Source organism: Nansenia antarctica, assembly GCF_963989245.1.
Source record: "Nansenia antarctica genome assembly, chromosome: 3".
Lineage (NCBI taxonomy): Eukaryota > Metazoa > Chordata > Actinopteri > Argentiniformes > Microstomatidae > Nansenia > Nansenia antarctica.
The window spans coordinates 1,506,608-1,524,237 of NC_137688.1; the positions used below are offsets into that span (position 1 = coordinate 1,506,608).

General features: G+C 46.1%; 1 protein-coding gene across 1 annotated transcript; it reads right to left on the reverse strand.

Annotated features, from left to right (window-relative positions):
- Nucleotides 1-981: 981 nt before the first annotated feature.
- gjc4b (gap junction protein gamma 4b) lies at nucleotides 982-12,735 on the reverse strand. The gene is made up of 3 exons (XM_080526701.1): nucleotides 12,610-12,735; nucleotides 3,201-4,429; nucleotides 982-2,579 (listed from the first exon to the last, which is right to left on the reverse strand). The coding sequence occupies exons 2-3, from the start codon at nucleotides 4,387-4,389 to the stop codon at nucleotides 2,566-2,568; spliced, it is 1,203 nt and encodes a 400-aa protein (XP_080382827.1). The 5' UTR covers nucleotides 4,390-4,429; nucleotides 12,610-12,735; the 3' UTR covers nucleotides 982-2,565.
- Nucleotides 12,736-17,630: the final 4,895 nt, after the last annotated feature.

Here is a 17,630-nt window from a genome sequence, read left to right on the forward strand (position 1 = left end):
TGGCAGAGAGGACAGATAAGTGCTTCAAACAGAGTGTACATTACTTAGGGCTGTTAGTCCTACTGTACTTGAACAGAGTGGTGTAAAGTAGTGTACAGGCTACTTAGGGTGGTAAGTTCTACTGTACATTAAATGTTTTAACCATTTACTGCTTATATTTGCTTTTATTCATTGTAATTTTTATTTTCTTACTATGCTCCTCTTGCTGTATTTTTAAATAATATATGTAAAGCACTTTGAATTGCCCCTGTTGTATGAAATGTGCTGTACAAATAAACTGGCCTTGGCTTGCTGTACTTGAACAGAGTGTACACTACTTAGGGTGGTTGATTCTACTGTACTTGGACAGAGTGTACACTACTTAGGGTGGTTGATTCTACTGTACTTGGACAGAGTGTACACTGTGATGACGTTACACATTACGATTGGCTGCAGAGCTGTAAACGGAAGCCATCTGGGTTACAGGAGCAGGCTAGTTTGCTAACGTTAGCAAACAATGTCAATGTGAACTCCACCCTAACCCTAGGGTTATAGGGGGATAGTTTGCTAATGTTGTTAGTGTTAAGGTTAGGGTGGAGTTCACATTGACATCCATTACAAAACTGGATTATAGCCTGCTGCCGACCCCCTTTGCACTCTCATAGTGGCAGTTTAAAGTACCTGACCCAGCCCTAGCCAATTCTGTATTTGATATATAGCGTATCTTGATGTATAGAGTTAGTGTCACTGTCCAAATACTTACGGGGGGCACTGTATGCCAACTACTTCAGCAATGAACTAAATGAATACTTAACCAAATTGAAGCATTCAGTCCAGAGTGCAGATCTTCCATCAAGACAGACAAGTGAGCGGACTAACCGCATGCAGAGTGCAACCATATTAAAGAAACCCACTTCCCAAGTTAATTTCTTGAAAAAGTTTATTTTACAAAACAAGCATTGATACAAAAGTATAAAAAGGGTACAAAAGTTGTAAAAAAAAACATTACTTGAGATGATAGAGCATACAAAATGGCACTGCTGATATGATATACACTGATGGCATTATCTAGGGGTTCTTTCCCCCAAGGCATCGTCTTATTTTACCATTACATAAAAAGATGACAACATGATAAGTTCCCAACCTTCACTGACTGCTGCATAGGTCAACTCTTAACAGTTTGGCGGTATTGAATTTGATTTGTATCGAAGGCTCTTACAATCTTCTACAATGAACAGACTGAATCAACCGTATTTTAAATTACATTGAAAAGCAAAACAAGCCCAACGATCGACAGGTTTCAGTGTCAGGGGGAAGATTTTTTGCTATTCAACAATTGGAAAAAATAACCCAGAATTCAGGAGCTTCGTCCTGAAAACTAGCTAAAAAAACAAAACAAGATTACGAAAAACAATTAACAGTCGTCGACTCCTCACTATGAACGAGTCCCTTAATAAATGCAAGCATCAAAAGGAAGACAACTGCAGTAAACACAACACTTAGGCTGGTCTGAGCAGTCGATAAGGCTTCGTTTCTGCACTTCCAAGAGTGGTAACCTACTCATAATATGTCTAACAAACAAAAGGGAAGAACAGAAACCAGTTTTAAAAGCATGTCTTTTGACAGTTCAAGACAAGATCACGATTCACATGTATTCAAGCATTACCCAGGTTTTTTTGTATCCTTTGGACAAAAGGCACCCAAAAGAAAGACTTGCGAGTTTTCTGACTTGGCAACAGATTTGGGAGGGGAGGTGTTTGGGGGGGGGGGTGCCACACAGGTGAGCATCTAGCCTATCAGCTGTTACTGGAGATTAACGGAATAGTGAACAGATGCACATACGCGGCTCACGTGGACTCACCCAAACATATTCATTCTACACCCCCGCCCCCCCCTCCAAACTCTGTGGCAGTCAGTACCAAAACCCTGTGAGTACCTGTTTCTTTTGCTCAAGAAGAGATAGCCCGTGTCCATTCGCCCATGTCCATTCGCCTGCTAGTTCACAGCTACGAGCAAGCAGACTCGCTGTGGTTCCATCTTCCTGACAAACACACAACGTTCTCCACAAACCTCAAGTTTGACGTGTACAGTATTTGTGTTACTGTTCACCGGTCCTTAAAAATATAGGAATGGCTGAAATGTAAAAACTCCAGAAGAGGTTAAAGGCAAACTTGAGATAATTATAATCCAACAGAGGAGAGGAGAAACAGCAAATCAGGGGAATCACTTGTATTCCTAGATGATGACAACTAAATACGAAACAAAACAGCACAGCTGCCCTGAGAGAGAAGGAGAGGCGCAGAAAAAAGGTCTTGTTCTGCAAACAGTTTGTGGGCACTTTGGATCTTCAGACGGACAAGTGGTCAAGTACAGCTTGGCAACATGCACTTCATGAATTCAGCGAGTTTTTTCCGATGATGTTCACTGGCCTTAATACTGAAAGGCGTGTGGGTTCATCCTCCTTGAGTACATCCACATCCACATGCACACAAACACAATAATTCACTCTGTCAACAAGATGCTTCTATTCCCCCTCACCGTCCCAGATGCAAAGAGTTTAGTTGGTAAGTTGAGGCGATTATCCATTTAGGCTCGGAGACCTGAGAGGAAAGAGAGAGAATTCTTAGTGGCTTAGTCTCTAGCAGCGGAGAGTTGTGCTTCATCCACGTATACACAACACTGTAGCACGGGAAAACACTACACAACATTTGAATGTTACATGTTTAACGTACAGTAGGTCTAAAGCAACAATTTGTGACAACCGTACTGTAAACAAATAACGATAACAAATCGTTAAAAAACAGATTGAACACAAAATAAAACGATACTTTTGCGTGTGTGTGTGTATGTGTGTGTGAGTGTGTGTGGGGAGTGTGTGTGGGGAGTGTGTGTGTGGGAGTGTGTGTGGGGAGTGTGTGTGGGAGTGTGTGTGGGAGTGTGTGTGTGGGAGTGTGTGTGGGGAGTGTGTGTGGGGAGTGTGTGTGGGAGTGTGTGTGGGGAGTGTGTGTGGGGAGTGTGTGTGGGGAGTGCGTGTGTGCGTGCGTGTCTGTCTGTGTGGTGAGTGTGTGTGCGCATCTGTGTGTGTGTGTGTAAAATTGGGTAAAACCGTAGGCCTCGTGTTATTGTGACCCATGACAGAGCCTAGATACGGTACTCCCTCCTCTCCTCTCTCCTTCTCCTCTCCTTCTCCTCTCCTCTCCCCTCCTCCTCCTCTTACTCACCCTTCTCACACTTTTCGCTTTGTTTCTCCTGGGCGAAGTTGAGGCGGTTCTGCTCCACGGCGGTGCCGTTGGACTCCGGGCTGCTGCTGCGCGGGCTGCTCTCCTGGTCGTTCTGGTAGGCCAGGTCCAGGTGCTGCTGGGCCAGCTTCAGGTGCCGCCTCAGCCTCTCCAGCTCCCGTGACGATGCCTCGTCCCCGAACGACTCGCGGCCCGAATCGCCCAACTGGTCCCGGAAGCCCAGCTTCCCGCCGCCGCAGGGGTCCTTCTTCAACGCCGTGCTGTACCCCGGAGGGGCGGTGGGCACCTGGCGGCACAGGGAGGGCCGCTGACTGACCAGGCGGTGGTGGTGGGGGGGGGTCGGGGTCGGGGGGGGGGAGCGCGGGCGAGCGCAGAAGCAGTCGCGGATGCCGCTGTAGCCCAGGTGCAGGATCTCCAGGAGGGTGAACAGCAGGCAGAGGAGGCTCACCGCGTACATGATGAGCAGGAAGATGGTCTTCTCGGTGGGGCGGGAGACGAAACAGTCCACCGTGTGGGGGCACGGGGTGCGCGTGCACACGTAGGACGGCACCACCTCCAGGCCGTACAGGACGTACTGGCCGAACAGGAAGGAGGCCTCGAAGGTGGCGCGCGACAGCAGCTGGAAGACGTACACCTTCATCAGGCCGTCGCGCTTGATGCGCCGGCGGCCGTCGTGTTTCTTGCTGGGCTTTTCCGGCGCCGCCGCTGACGACCCCCCCGCCCCCTCCTCCTTCTCCACCTCGATCTCCTCCGAGATCATGGGGTCCTCCTCCCCGTTGTCCTCCGCCTCCTCGTAGTCCCGGTTGGCCCCGCGGCTCACGATGGGCATCCTCCTCTTCCTGGGTACCCGGTATTCGTCGTCCTCATTGCGGGCGATCTTGTGCATGGCGAAGCCCAGGTACATGATGGTGGGGGTGGTGATCATGATGACCTGGAAGACCCAGAAGCGGATGTGCGAGAGCGGGGCGAAGGCGTCGTAGCACACGTTCTCACAGCCGGGCTGCTGCGTGTTGCAGACGAACTTGCTCTGTTCGTCGTAGTAGATGGACTCGCCGCCCACCGCGGTCAGGACGATGCGGAACACGATGAGGAGCGTGAGCCAGATCTTGCCCACGAAGGTGGAGTGGTTGGAGATCTCGTCCAACAGACGCGTGAGGAAACTCCAGCTCATGTTGCCTCTCGGGTGGTCGGGGGGACGGCGCCTCTCAGACCTGCACAGACCACAGGGAGAGAGACTCTCAGTGACAATGTGAAAACAGACACACAGAGACACACACAGGGACACACAGAGACACACACAGGGACACACAGAGACACACAGGGACACACACACACAGACATACACAGAGACACACACAGAGACACACACAGACACACACAGGAACACACACAGACACACAGGGACACACACAGAGACACACACAGGGACACAGGGACACACACAGACACACAGGGACACAGACAGACACACACACAGGGAAAACATTATACAGGGTTCCCACACCTTCTGAAACATCACATTCAAGCACCTTTCAAGGACTGTCAAGACTCAATTCCCTCCGATTCAAGGACCCGACACGGCATAGTCTGAGACAGATCTAGATGAGAATTTTTTATAATAGGAACTATCCGCTCACAGACAACAATTAAAAAGACAGAGAGAGAGAGGGGAATTCAAGCACTTTCAATGACCCAAACTTTTAAGACCATGATTTCCTTTTCACAAATTCACAAACTTTCAAGGATTTCAAGGACCCGTGGGAACCCGTGTACCATAAACTGAAGCAGCTCCTGGGTGGCTTTCAAAGCAATAGTTTAATTTCTAAATCATTTCCGGCCTGATCAACAGCGTCTAATTGATTCTCTATTCATGAGGGATCCTACAGAAACAGGGTAGACCGATTCTTTCTGAAATCACTTGAACTAATACATTCCACTGAGATTCAATTCAATTTATTATGCAACTTCAAGAAATGTTTGAATTTGAGCTTTTGATTTTAAATGGAGACCTATTATGCTCTTTCTCCATAACATCCCCAAAACATGTCATTGAAGTTTTCAAGCTGAAAATACCACTGAAATGTTAATCTAAAGGCATTCTAGTATGTTTCAGTCAAGCCCCTGTTTCAGTCCTTTTCTCAACAGGCTGTTTCACAAGTCAGGAAATCATCAGCGGTTTTCTGCGGATTGCAAAAACACACAGGGGAATGACATGATAAACCTGATGTCCCTGTGTTTCCCACTAACTTTCTGAGTGGGGCAGTCCCACTCGTATTTTTCATTTTTATTGACAGTTACAGTGAAGATTTAGACAGGAAGGATGGGTGAGAGAGAGAGGAGGGATGACATGCAGGATATGTCCCCGGCCGGAATCGAACCTGGAACCCTGTGGTTACATGGTCAACGCTTAACCCGCTACGCCACCTAAGCGCCCCTGTTCAAAACCATTTCAATTGAAATGATCAGAGTTTCCCTTCAAATGTACTGGACAGATGAACCCCGGCGAGGGAAATGTTCCAACACAGCGGCCGATTTAATACGACGGCTGTCAAGACTGCCCTCTACCCCAGTGTGACGGCAGAGAGGCAAATCTGAATGGTTTCTTGAATGTTTTCTGAAATGACGCAGCCGACAGAAAAACGTTCACAGTTTCTGTGTTAGTAGAGACCCAAATGTATAGGCTAGCACAAGCAATGAAAAAGTTAGTTTTTCATAATTTGGAACCTTTACCAACCGACTTCTTAAGAAACTCGCTCGTGTTTCAAAACGTGCATGAAGTCTAGCGCCTATGAACTGTATAATAGCATAGCGCTTATGACTTAACGCAGCCGGTTCTTAAAGGGAATGGCACCTGGCACGCTGATTGGGTTGATTGAGAAGACGCCCAAAACACACCCATGACTAATTTCTGGGCTTAGCGCCGGGTCTTGGGCGCCCACTACCGCACGCATAATAGCAAAGTGGCCTTGACCACGCCTCCACGTCTTAAGTTTAGATCTACCGCCTCGTCTTATTGCTTAAGACTTATGAAGTGCATAATAGGGCCCTACGAGTGCCATAGCAAAGGGAGTGCATTATGCATAACGGCCTTCTCTGTAATTATTTAAAATAAATAATAGAAAATAAAAGAAAGACAATCGCTGAAAGTGTCCAGTATGCTGTTTAGGCTACATCTGTGGGGAAGTCCTAATTAAATGCATTTCAAATTCAGGAGACAACACAAAGGTGAAATTGTGTAGGAGGTGAAAACTTGTGCAAGTCACTAGTATGTGGAGGTCAGTCTCTGGCTACCTGAAACCATCCTAGCACTGACTCCCTCGGCCCTGAGTTACATACCAGACCAATTCAGAGTATCAACTTAATTTAAAGGAGGATGTGAATGCATGACGCGCTATTGGGTGGGAAACAAAGACTGCATGTCATGGTCTCAAGTACCGTTCTAATCAATGAGGCTCATGCCTATTCGGTTGTTACGTCGTGACGTGTTTCCGGGTCCAACGTTGGCTGAGGCGCTCTCTTCGAAATGCCTCAGTAATAATAATAATTCGTTATATTTGTATAGCGCTTTTCCGAGGCTGAAAGACGCTGACAAATATGGGGAAAACGGGAAAGTGCTGCTGTGTCCCTTGTTGTATGAATAGATCCCAGTCTAAAAAACGATTGAACTGTCATTCTACCGCTTTAGTACACTGGTACTCTGGTGCTTTAGTACACTGGTACTATGGTGCTTTAGTACACTGGTACTATGGTGCTTTAGTACACTGGTACTCTGGTGCTTTGGTACTCTGGTGCTTTAGTACACTGGTACTCTGGTGCTTTAGTACACTGGTACTCTGGTGCTTTAGTACACTGGTACTCTGGTGCTTTAGTACACTGGTACTCTGGTGCTTTAGTACACTGGTACTCTGGTGCTTTAGTACACTGGTACTCTGGTGCTTTAGTACACTGGTACTCTGGTGCTTTAGTACACTGGTACTCTGGTGCTTTAGTACACTGGTACTCTGGTGCTTTAGTACACTGGTACTCTGGTGCTGCCTTTAGTACACTGGTACTCTGGTGCAGGGAATTTCTGGTTTGGACCTGGAAATTGCTAAACGTCACGTTTGACGTCAGACTTAACAACCGAATGAAAGGAGACAAACTTAATTATGGAAGATGTGCAACTACAGCAGCCATTAGTGACTTATCGCAGGCAAGACCGTCAACAAAACGTAGGCCTACACAATGGTGGAGATGCATTTCAACATGCTCATAGCATGATTTCAAGCTATACATTATTTGTTTATCAAATCTCCTGTCAGCAAGTCCATGTTGCTCTGGCCAGTCTAGTTCTACTCTCATCAGAAGTTGAGAGTCATATTAGCCATATTAGGATAATCCCATATTAGGCTAATCCTAATCTAGGAGTATGCTTCATATTTTGGACTCGAAACATCTGATAGCTGCTTAAACCAGTGCTGGCAAATGATAAATGATTCAAACTTCCACTACTGCATTTCCATCCATCCACAAATAACTAAAAATAAATGATGGTGAATGCCACTTATGTCCACAAGACGGCAGTACCAGCCAGCGTAAAGTCTAGCCTAGCCGTCCAGTTTTGAGCAGTGTGGATGGTGCCAGCCTTTCCCTCTCTGGTGGTACATGCTGGAGCAAAGGACCTTTTGCAGTAGTTGAATCGGCGCCAGTGCTGGAATGCTTTATCACCAGAGGAATGTCATCACAGCTGTGAAATCTAACCAAGTTCCGACTTGTGTAAGCAAGGGCTTACTGGGAGAGAGAGAGAGAGAGAGAGAGAGAGAGAGAGAGAGAGAGAGAGAGAGAGAGAGAGAGAGAAAACATTGAAACAAGCACGCTCCCTTGTCTAAGGCAGCGTAGAATAGCGTGCTGGAGAATAACAAAAATCTAGTCTCCTTTAAAGGCTTCAAACACACGCTGGAAGTCTCTGGAAATATACGGTCAGAACTCCAGTCAAAAAAATGGTTTTAGAAATGGGTGAATCACAAACAACCGTGAAACAGAAGTTGTGTTGTGCTGGTTGCAGACGTCTTGCTGAGTCATGTGCCCTAGAGAAGACGTGACTAACGGGAAACCTGAATCCACACACAGAGTGAGGTTTCCTGCTCCCTATGGCTGTACCTTGATAACAACACAAGATGTGATTCCTTAGATTTAATTACACGCAACGAAATTGCTTAACCGTTTCATTAAGTTCCTCACTAATCAACCGCCTCAGCTGGATCTCATAAGAAGTTCTCAGTTCAATCAAACAGAACTAATATCATTTTGGAAAACATGTTTTTTCATGAAAACAATTGTACAAATGGTCATATGACCACTCCTGGCACTATGAATATAGCACAGAGTCTACAAAGCCTACTTGCTTTTTTATTGCCAGAATAGTCTAGTCTAGAAAAGCTATTTGTCTCGTGAATGACTGTTACGAGTGGCTGAGAACTGTTACTTTGTCTTATGAGCACTCCTAGTCTTTAGATCGCTGCACTTATAATTCTATACATCTTATTGCAACGGTTAACTTGTACGGGAACATTTTTATCTACACACAAATTGTTTTCCTGTTTTCACCTGTGGTGGTCTCATCCTACAGGTGTCACCCTCTTTCTCTGTTACTACGGCAACTGACGCTTCACCAACTGACGTTTCCATAACGGACGCTTCCATAACTGACGCTTCCATAACTGACACTTCCATAACTGACACTTCCAATCAACTGCCACGTCTGTTGCTTCGATTGCGTATGTGACTTTGTTTACATGAAGGGCTGTGAGAACGCAAATCAGAGAAATAATTTATGCAACGATGTTGCAAACTCATCCACTTTCTCCTGGTCATGATTCGGACTTTCATGTGAGAACATGACCTGAGTGCAGAGATTCCCTCAGTGTCAGACAGTACTACTGTACCCAGTCAGTACCCCCCCCCCCCCTTCATGTGTCCTCAACAACGACCAACAGTTACAGATGTGCTTGTGTCTCCAGTGGAAAACAAAAAGGCATCCATCAACCACGGGTTGTCTGAATTCCATTTTGTTTGTTTGTGTTCCATGGAATTTGTTTGTTTGTTTGTGTTCCATGGAATCTTCAATATCACTCTTCAATATCACTTCTGTTCACGTGACAAATTACATGTTATGTGGCACGAGGGATCTTTTCACAACGAGTTATCTCTTTAATCAATGGCCCCGCTCTTGTCACTCATAATGTAGGTTAACGGCCAGCCACAGCTCAGGGCTAAGAGGAACTGACAGAGCTACAATTTGACCTAGTGACTGTGGGGGAAAGACACCCCCCCCCCCCTCCCCCTCCCCCAGTGGTTAAATCACACATTCCTACCGACTCCTCCCAAAACCCTCCAACCAGCCGCTTCCTAGTAGTCAAATAAGTGCAATTTGTACTTAGAGAGTAAGTGACACATTCCGTTGGCCGAGAGCCCTACAACCGCGCGGCCTAGGAAGTGCCGTCTCATCCCAGCTGGTGGCCAGGCGGCCCTGTGTTGGTGACGGAGCATGACAGAGGCTCTGTGTGGCTCTTCCACAAGGACTGGGCCCGTTCCAACGACTTCTGGTCCCTACTGTGTACAACCGCATGTTTCCTCATCTAAGCGGTCAGCGACAGCGCCTCGTACTAAAATCGTGTCGAAATCGCCCCAATTCGTTTTATTTTTTTTATATATAATGAGGGGTGGTGAGTGCGGGCGGGCTGGCTGGCGGGAAGAGAGATGGGGATTCAATCACAGCCTGGCGCCTCGCGGGGCAGCGTGTCGTGCGCGCCCTAGTCGCTAGCCTACTTACTGTTGAGAGTGACAGAGAAAGTACTGCAGAGTCACAAATAAGAAAACATTGTTGGATGGATGGAATTGGCTACCCCAATCAATAACACATCTCATACAGTTTTGTGGGGTCCATAGTGACAGTTATCTGGGCAATTAGCCTACTTTCAAAGGATGCGTTTGGGAAAGCAAATGTCAAAAAGGGGGTCTTTGAAAGGACACATCTACTCAGGCTTCCATAATGACTACTATGTCCTCCTCCTCCTCCTCCTCCTCCTCCTCCTCCTCCCTGAGGCAGAGACCGACCACCCCATCCTCCAACAGACTTCACAGTAAAGAACTGGAATCAAACAGACTTTCATGTGGAGCTATTTGATCTCAAATAAAGTACAATAAACTAAAATACTAGCCCAATCTTGCACCTGTGACATAGATGGTAGAGGCTACATGGTAGACTACAACCCTGCTCCTACTACAACCCTACTCCTTATTGATTGATTTATACTCTATACAACTCTACTCCTGATACAACTCTACTCTTGTAAAAATAAAAACAATAAAAACTGAAGAAACAGAAACTAGGAGAAGGGTGAGAATGGCTGTGCAGAAGGGAACCCTTTGCCAAGGAAGTTATCTCCAAAGGGAGTCATGGCTTTACCAGACGTTTCAGGGGACCTGAAACCCCTAAACTAGGGGTGGGCATCGACGATCGATAATTGATCGATAAGGATCTTGGTCGATCACAAAATAAAACATTTGGTCGATCACAATTTTTTTTTTTATGGTGGTGGTGGTATAGTGGTGGTATAGTAGTGGTGGTATAGTGGTGGTGGTATAGTGGTGGTGGTATAGTGGTGGTATATGAGAGTCATATGATATGATCGTCGATGCCCACCCCTACCCTAAACTAACCCTAACCCTGTTGTGAGAACACATCTGACTACACCGTCGGTCCAATTTATCAGCCAAGCCATGGCGTTACGTTCAGATTTGAGGTGTCCGAAATGTGTGATAAATCAAGCACACAAGTCCATTTGAGGAGGATGAATGTTTTAAATCTTGTTATTTTGCTATCATAACAGGATGAGATCTATCTAACAGCTTTCGGGTAGTAGGCTATTGGGAAAATCAGCTCAATCTGATCCTGGGTAGCAAAAACATAAACCGGGTGATTCAGATTCTGGTTAAACATGTTGAAATACTGGGCCCTGGTGGCGGTGTGGGGCACCGGTGAAACCTAAAGCCACAATACAGCCTAGTGGTGTCCAACATGTGTTAAAACCCCTTATAATACATCTACAATGTATATAACGATTGGTTGAGCTGTGAGACGACCGATAGATACTCAACAGCCTGTTCACGCCTGCCATGGGGTCACGGTGGGTCAGTCAGTCCCAAAACCCTCCTGAAACCTTTCTCTCCAATACATTTCCAGATTATCAATGAGAAGATTGAGAATAGTCTAAAACGGTGAAGAAAGGATGAAATGAGATGTTGTTTTGTCCCCGATATGACAGAAGGTATATGCCAAATAACAATGTTTTTTTTGTGTAAAAGGGACGTTAAACTCTGCAGTGGGATTCGTGAAAGCGGGAATGTGAGAGACATGATGGGAATAAGAGGGGTATGGAAGAGGCACATGTTTATGAGCAAGAATGTAGTCTGGAGTAAGTGTGGACTATTCGGGCATCTTAACTGCTCCTCCTGAGACATCTTCTGTCCCCCAGCACTGCATCTCCTAAAGACACCCGCTCTCCCCTCTACTGTGTCCCTAAGAACTTCTATTGCCCCCCTTGTACTGTTTCTCAGTTTCTCCAGTGTGAAAAAACAACAACAAAAAAACAACAACTACTAGGTTTTAGAAGAAGATGATAGAAGGAAAAACCTTCTCCTATCAATGGCCCCGGGCCTGAGCTGGATTACTCTTCCTGCTACGACTGGTGGATTGATGATTCACTTGCTTAGTATCCAAATGTATTGATTGTAAGTCGCTTTGGAATAAGGCGTCTGCTAAATGCCGTAAATGTAAAGCCAATGTGAGGTTGACCAGACCCCCTCCAGGCTGGTACCAGGGGGGCTGGGGGTGAACAGCCGTGCAGCCTGCTGCCTCCATCCCCTCCACACGGTGCCTCATCCAAAGCACACGCCGTTTCACTCAGCAAAACCCAACAGCAGTAATGCCTTGGCTTGACTACACCCCGATATTCACTTCAGCAAAAAAAATGCAAAACCCGAATCCAGCAAGGAGCTCCTCGCACAACCCAGTTTGGGAGGAAGAGCAACTCCAGGCGAGGATATTTAATTAACGTGGCTAAATAAAAAATGACCCGTTTTAGTTGCAAGTTACTGTTTTAGCAGAGACGAGCTAAACGTTAGCGGGGTTTGGGTTCAATAAAGGCGCAACTCGTTTGTTGTTGCGCTGTAAATACTTAAGATGTGGCAGTGAAATAGATAGATTACATATCCTCGCCCGGAGTTGCTCTCCCTCCCAAACTGGGTTGAGAGGAGCTCCTTGCTGGATTGGGGATTTGTTGTTGTATGGTGTTTTTTTTTTTTTTGCTGAATTGTGGCAGTAAAATAGATAGATAGGAATCTTCTTTACCTTCAAGTTTGTCCAAATCCTTGGGAAATGCGCACTGGACTCTCCAAACACGTGTAATGGACCTGGTCTCCCCGCGTCTCTCCAGACAGACAATGGGGCAGCAGCATGTGTTCCTCTCTGCCAGGCTCCAGTGATACTGGGGGAGACGAGAGGACTTAGTGGGGGAAGACAAAGAACCTCCCAAAAATCCCTCTGTCCCCTCCCCCTCCCCCTCCCCCTCCTCCCCCTCTCCTCCCCTTCCCCCCCTCCTCCCCTCCCCCCCCTCCCCCTCCTCCCCCCCTCTCCCGCCTCTCCCCCCCTCTCCCGCCTCTCCCTCTCCCTCTCCCTCTCTCTCTCTCTCTCTCTCTCTCTCTCTCTCTCTCTCTCTCTCTCTCTCTCTCTCTCTCTCTCTCTCTCTCTCCCCCTCTCCCCCTCTCCCTCTCTCTCTCTCTCTCCCTCTCCCCCTCTCTCTCTCTCTCTCTCTCTCTCCCCCTCTCTCTCTCTCTCCCTCTCTCTCTCTCTCCCTCTCTCTCTCTCTCCCCCTCTCCCGCCTCCCCCTCCCCCTCTCCCCCTCCCCCCCTCTCCCCCTCCCCCCCTCTCCCCCTCCTATAGGAGCCTCTCCTCGGAATCTGAGAGGAGGAACTTCTCCTCCTTCTGCACGAATGTAAACCAGCTCTTTTTCCCTTCTTGTTTTTAGTATTTTTTTTCCTAGCACCAGGGGAGCCCCCCCTCCCAAATTTCGTTGTATGGTACCTGTACTATATCAATGACAATAAAGACCATTCATTCATTCATTCATTCATTCATTCATTCATTCATCTTCTTCTTCTTCTTCTTCTTCATCATTCCTCCTGATGCATTCTGCATCTCCTCCCGAACACATTTCATTTCTGCATTGCTTATGATTTCATAATAAATGACGCTTTCAAATGTACAAGTTGTTGTTCATGTCCATTGAATGAATAGGTGCGTACAGGGCTGGACTGGGACAAAAATTAGGCCCTGTCATGTGGCTCAGACCCGCCCAACACAATCGGTCCGACACCGCCGATCAACATGCTGGCAGTCTGTTGAATATACCATTTGTAAAAAAAAAAAAACTATAGAGCGGAGTAAGTGACATGGACAGCAAGTATACCAATGCAAGTGTGAACCAGTGTACTCACTCACTGTTGACGTACTCCACGGTGATGAGACATGGCTGCTGTATCTGTAGTAGGCCTAGCCCTCACAGTCGATCCAGAGAACATATCTGTCAGTTTCTGACATTTTGAGGCATCCTCTGCTAGCTTCTTACTTTTTTTCTCCCTAATTCTCTGGGTACCCCCTTTCACTATCTTATCTACGAACATGACACTGCACTTGGGTTGTCGGCCGAGGGATCAGAGTGGGGGAGGGGGCCGATGGACAGCAGGGCCTAAGCATGTGATTGGGCCAGCCCATGTGTTAGTATAAACGGGGGCCACCGCTTGATTCAGCGCTAGTTGATGCCGTGCTATTTTGGGCCGCTAGTTTTATATATATTATTATGATTTTTTATTTTATTTTTTTTTGCGGGGGGGGGCAGCCCGACCGGCCCGACCGGCCCAAAACTAGCGCGGCCCACCTGCCAGCGGGCAGGTAGATTGTATGGCCAGTCCAGCGGTGCGCGTTGTTGGTCTGTTGTCTCGTTGTGGAGCTCGGTGATGGATGGCAGTGGAATGAAATGAACCGCCTGCCTTACTGTTGTTGTTGTTGTTGCTGAAGATGTTGTGTTGGCATTTAGACATTGAGCATGGGAATAGGATCAAATATGAAGTATTAAATATCATGTTATTTAATACTATAGTATGCCTGCTATCTGGACGATTTGGCTATTCAGTACAACAACAACAACAACAACAACAACAACTTCTGAAATAACCTAATTGCAAAACAAACAACAGTATTCTGCTCAAATAAATGTGGGTCACCTTTTAATGTAAATAAACAAACAATAAACACATTGTTTAAGACATTACTTAACAATTGAATTTCAATAAACAGAACAACACAGGCCCAAAATGATCAAATAAAGCTAACGGTGGCTTTACAAAATAAATGTTGTTGTTTGTTTTAAACCCATGTTATCACATAGCTACCTGGACTACGTGTAAACCGGTGCATACTGTATGTGCCTGTCGTGTTGGTTGGCAGTACAATCTCCATTGTTTCTATGGGACGCGTGGCAGCTGATGAGTAGCCCCTTCGGAAGTTGTTGATATCTGAGACTTTTCCTCCCACACACTTTCGTTAGCGACATGTCGGCGGGGGCTTCCTTCTCCCCAGCTTTCCACACATTGTGTCCCTTGTTTTGAAACATGAGTCACAATGGCGGTTCTGTGTCCCGACTAAGTGTGTAAGTTGTGGTTGAGGTCAAATGTTTTCAGGGAGAGAAAGAAGGGACACTCTCTTTCTCTCCCTGAAACCAGTTTACCTCAACCTCAACTTACACTCCTCCATCTAGAGCTCTGTCTCTCGATCATGATTTTTTTATTTGACCTAGAAATAAAAAGGGTTCCAGGGTCATGAGTCGGAACACTTATATAGAACAGCATATGGAGTTCCAATGCTAATTCCTAATAGCGTGAAAAAGGTGTCCCAGGGGTTTACCATCCACACTAAAGACATCAGCTTCACACTCAAGGTAGCTGTTGGAAATTCTCGGCGTGAAGTGAGATGTTACCAATGTGCACTAGAATGAGCACAATTAAGGCAGAGATGGCTATAGTAGACCCAAGGACAACTGGCCCCTGAGGAACCTAATTGTTATCCTTACATTTGAGGAGGAGAATTTAACAAATTCTTAGATTTGTCTATTGCCTAGGACAGGAATATAACTCAGTTGCTTGTGTACCAGTGTAAAAAATGTAAAAAATGTACAAAAACACACACACTGAAGAAACAGAAACTAGGAGAGGGGTGAGCATGGCTGTGCAGAAGGGAGCCCTTTGAATGAATGAATGAATGAACGCTCAATATCTCTAAACTACCCTAGACGGAGATAGAACCTTATCATTCTAAACTACCCTAAACAGAGATAGAACCTTATCATTCTAAACTACCCTAAACAGAGATAGAACCTTATCATTCTAAACTACCCTAGACAGAGATAGAACCTTATCATTCTAAACTGCCCTAGACAGAGATAGAACCTTATCATTCTAAACTACCCTAAACAGAGATAGAACCTTATCATTCTAAACTACCCTAAACAGAGATAGAACCTTATCATTCTAAACTACCCTAAACAGAGATAGAACCTTATCATTCTAAACTGCCCTAGACAGAGATAGAACCTTATCATTCTAAACTACCCTAGACGGAGATAGAACCTTATCATTCTAAACTACCCTAAACGGAGATAGAACCTTATCATTCTGAGCTCACGCCTTGGAGAAGGACGTGGGACAACGTTTTGAAGCTGCCAAGTCAACACTCAGCTGATAATCACAATTTGAACATCAGGTTTGTTACCTTCGCCTGCTTGCGTTCTCTCTGTCATCATGTGACGCACATTGAGTCACATCTTGTGAGAAATGCGCTACACAAATAAAACTTGATTTGATTTGATTTGACATGTTGCAAACAAACTAATATGTTAATCTCTCTTTTTTTTTTTTTTATGTTTACAAGGAAACAGCCAACCGCCAGTGTTGCAGAGAGCCAATACAACGTTGGTGAGGAGCCATAAGCTGTCAAATGTTGTAATGTCGACCAGGCTTGACACAACCCGAATTGGATTTGTTGACACACGTTTTCTTCCTCAAATGTAAAATGTTATTGAAGCAGCTTTTTCTTTCAACTGGGTTAAAGTGCGTTGACCAGGAGTTGCCCTTCATGTCCCCGGGTCCACAGAGGTCGTTCATCCCCTTGTGGTGTTTGTGGCTCTCCGCCTCTTTCACATTATCACAGTAGTGAAGTCTAGAAACAATTAAAAGTGAGAAAAAAAAGAGGAACAGAGAGCGTCCCTGTCCTGCCCTGGCCTGCTGCGTCAGGTTGAGTCAGCCTTCCTCGTGATGTCGTCCTTCCTCTCTGCTGCTCCGCTTTCCCCCACCAGGCTGCTGCAGTCATCTCTCATGTCAGTCGGTGTATCGGGGTGAAGAGCTGAAGAGGGGGGCCCCCACAACAACACAGGAGAAATATGGTCTAGAGGAGTCGACCTCCACATAAAGAATTATGAGCAAAGCACAAAGGATGTCGTTGTGAACAAACTAAGCAACTTGAAATGAGGGAGTTTTCAGTTCTCGGTTCTTAAATATTTTAATGTGATAACACTGTTTTCACTGTGGTGGTGGTAGTTTAGTGTCATTGCAGTGTTTTACTAGTGTACGTCACTTCAACTCGGAATCTGTGTGACGTCAACAACAACGTCTTTTCTATAACGTGCCCGTGTTAAAAGTTGTCTGGGATGGTAACTAGGTAACAAGGCAACAAATCCGTTCACTTGGAATTGCATTCCATTCTTCAAAACACCAGAGGAAGTCCACATGCACGCACACGCACACACACACCACACACACACAGTCACACACACACACACACACAGTCACACGCACGCACACACACACACACACACACACACGCACACACACACACACGCGCGCGCGCACGCGCGCACACACACACACACACACACACACACACACACACACACACACACACACACACACACACACAGACCAAGCCCTTAGTCATGCCGGAGTGCTTTGTGTGACAGTTGAGTCTGGCACATTCTCCCCCACTGGTTCTAATGTTTCTGGGACATTCTTGAGATGATCGCCATGCCAACACACAGATACAGATACAACATACAGATAACCTTGAAGACCGACTTCTTAAGATTTGGGCCAATTTCCAACCTTCTGAATCCTTATTTCCTCCACTGTTATAAGCCTTAGCGTTTGTCATTGTACACGAATTCCAGAAATGGTTTCAATATGCTTGCGGTGGACAGAAGTCATCCTGCTAAATTAGTTATTTGTAATTGTGATTAATGATTTGGTTTTGTTTTTTTCCCCCAA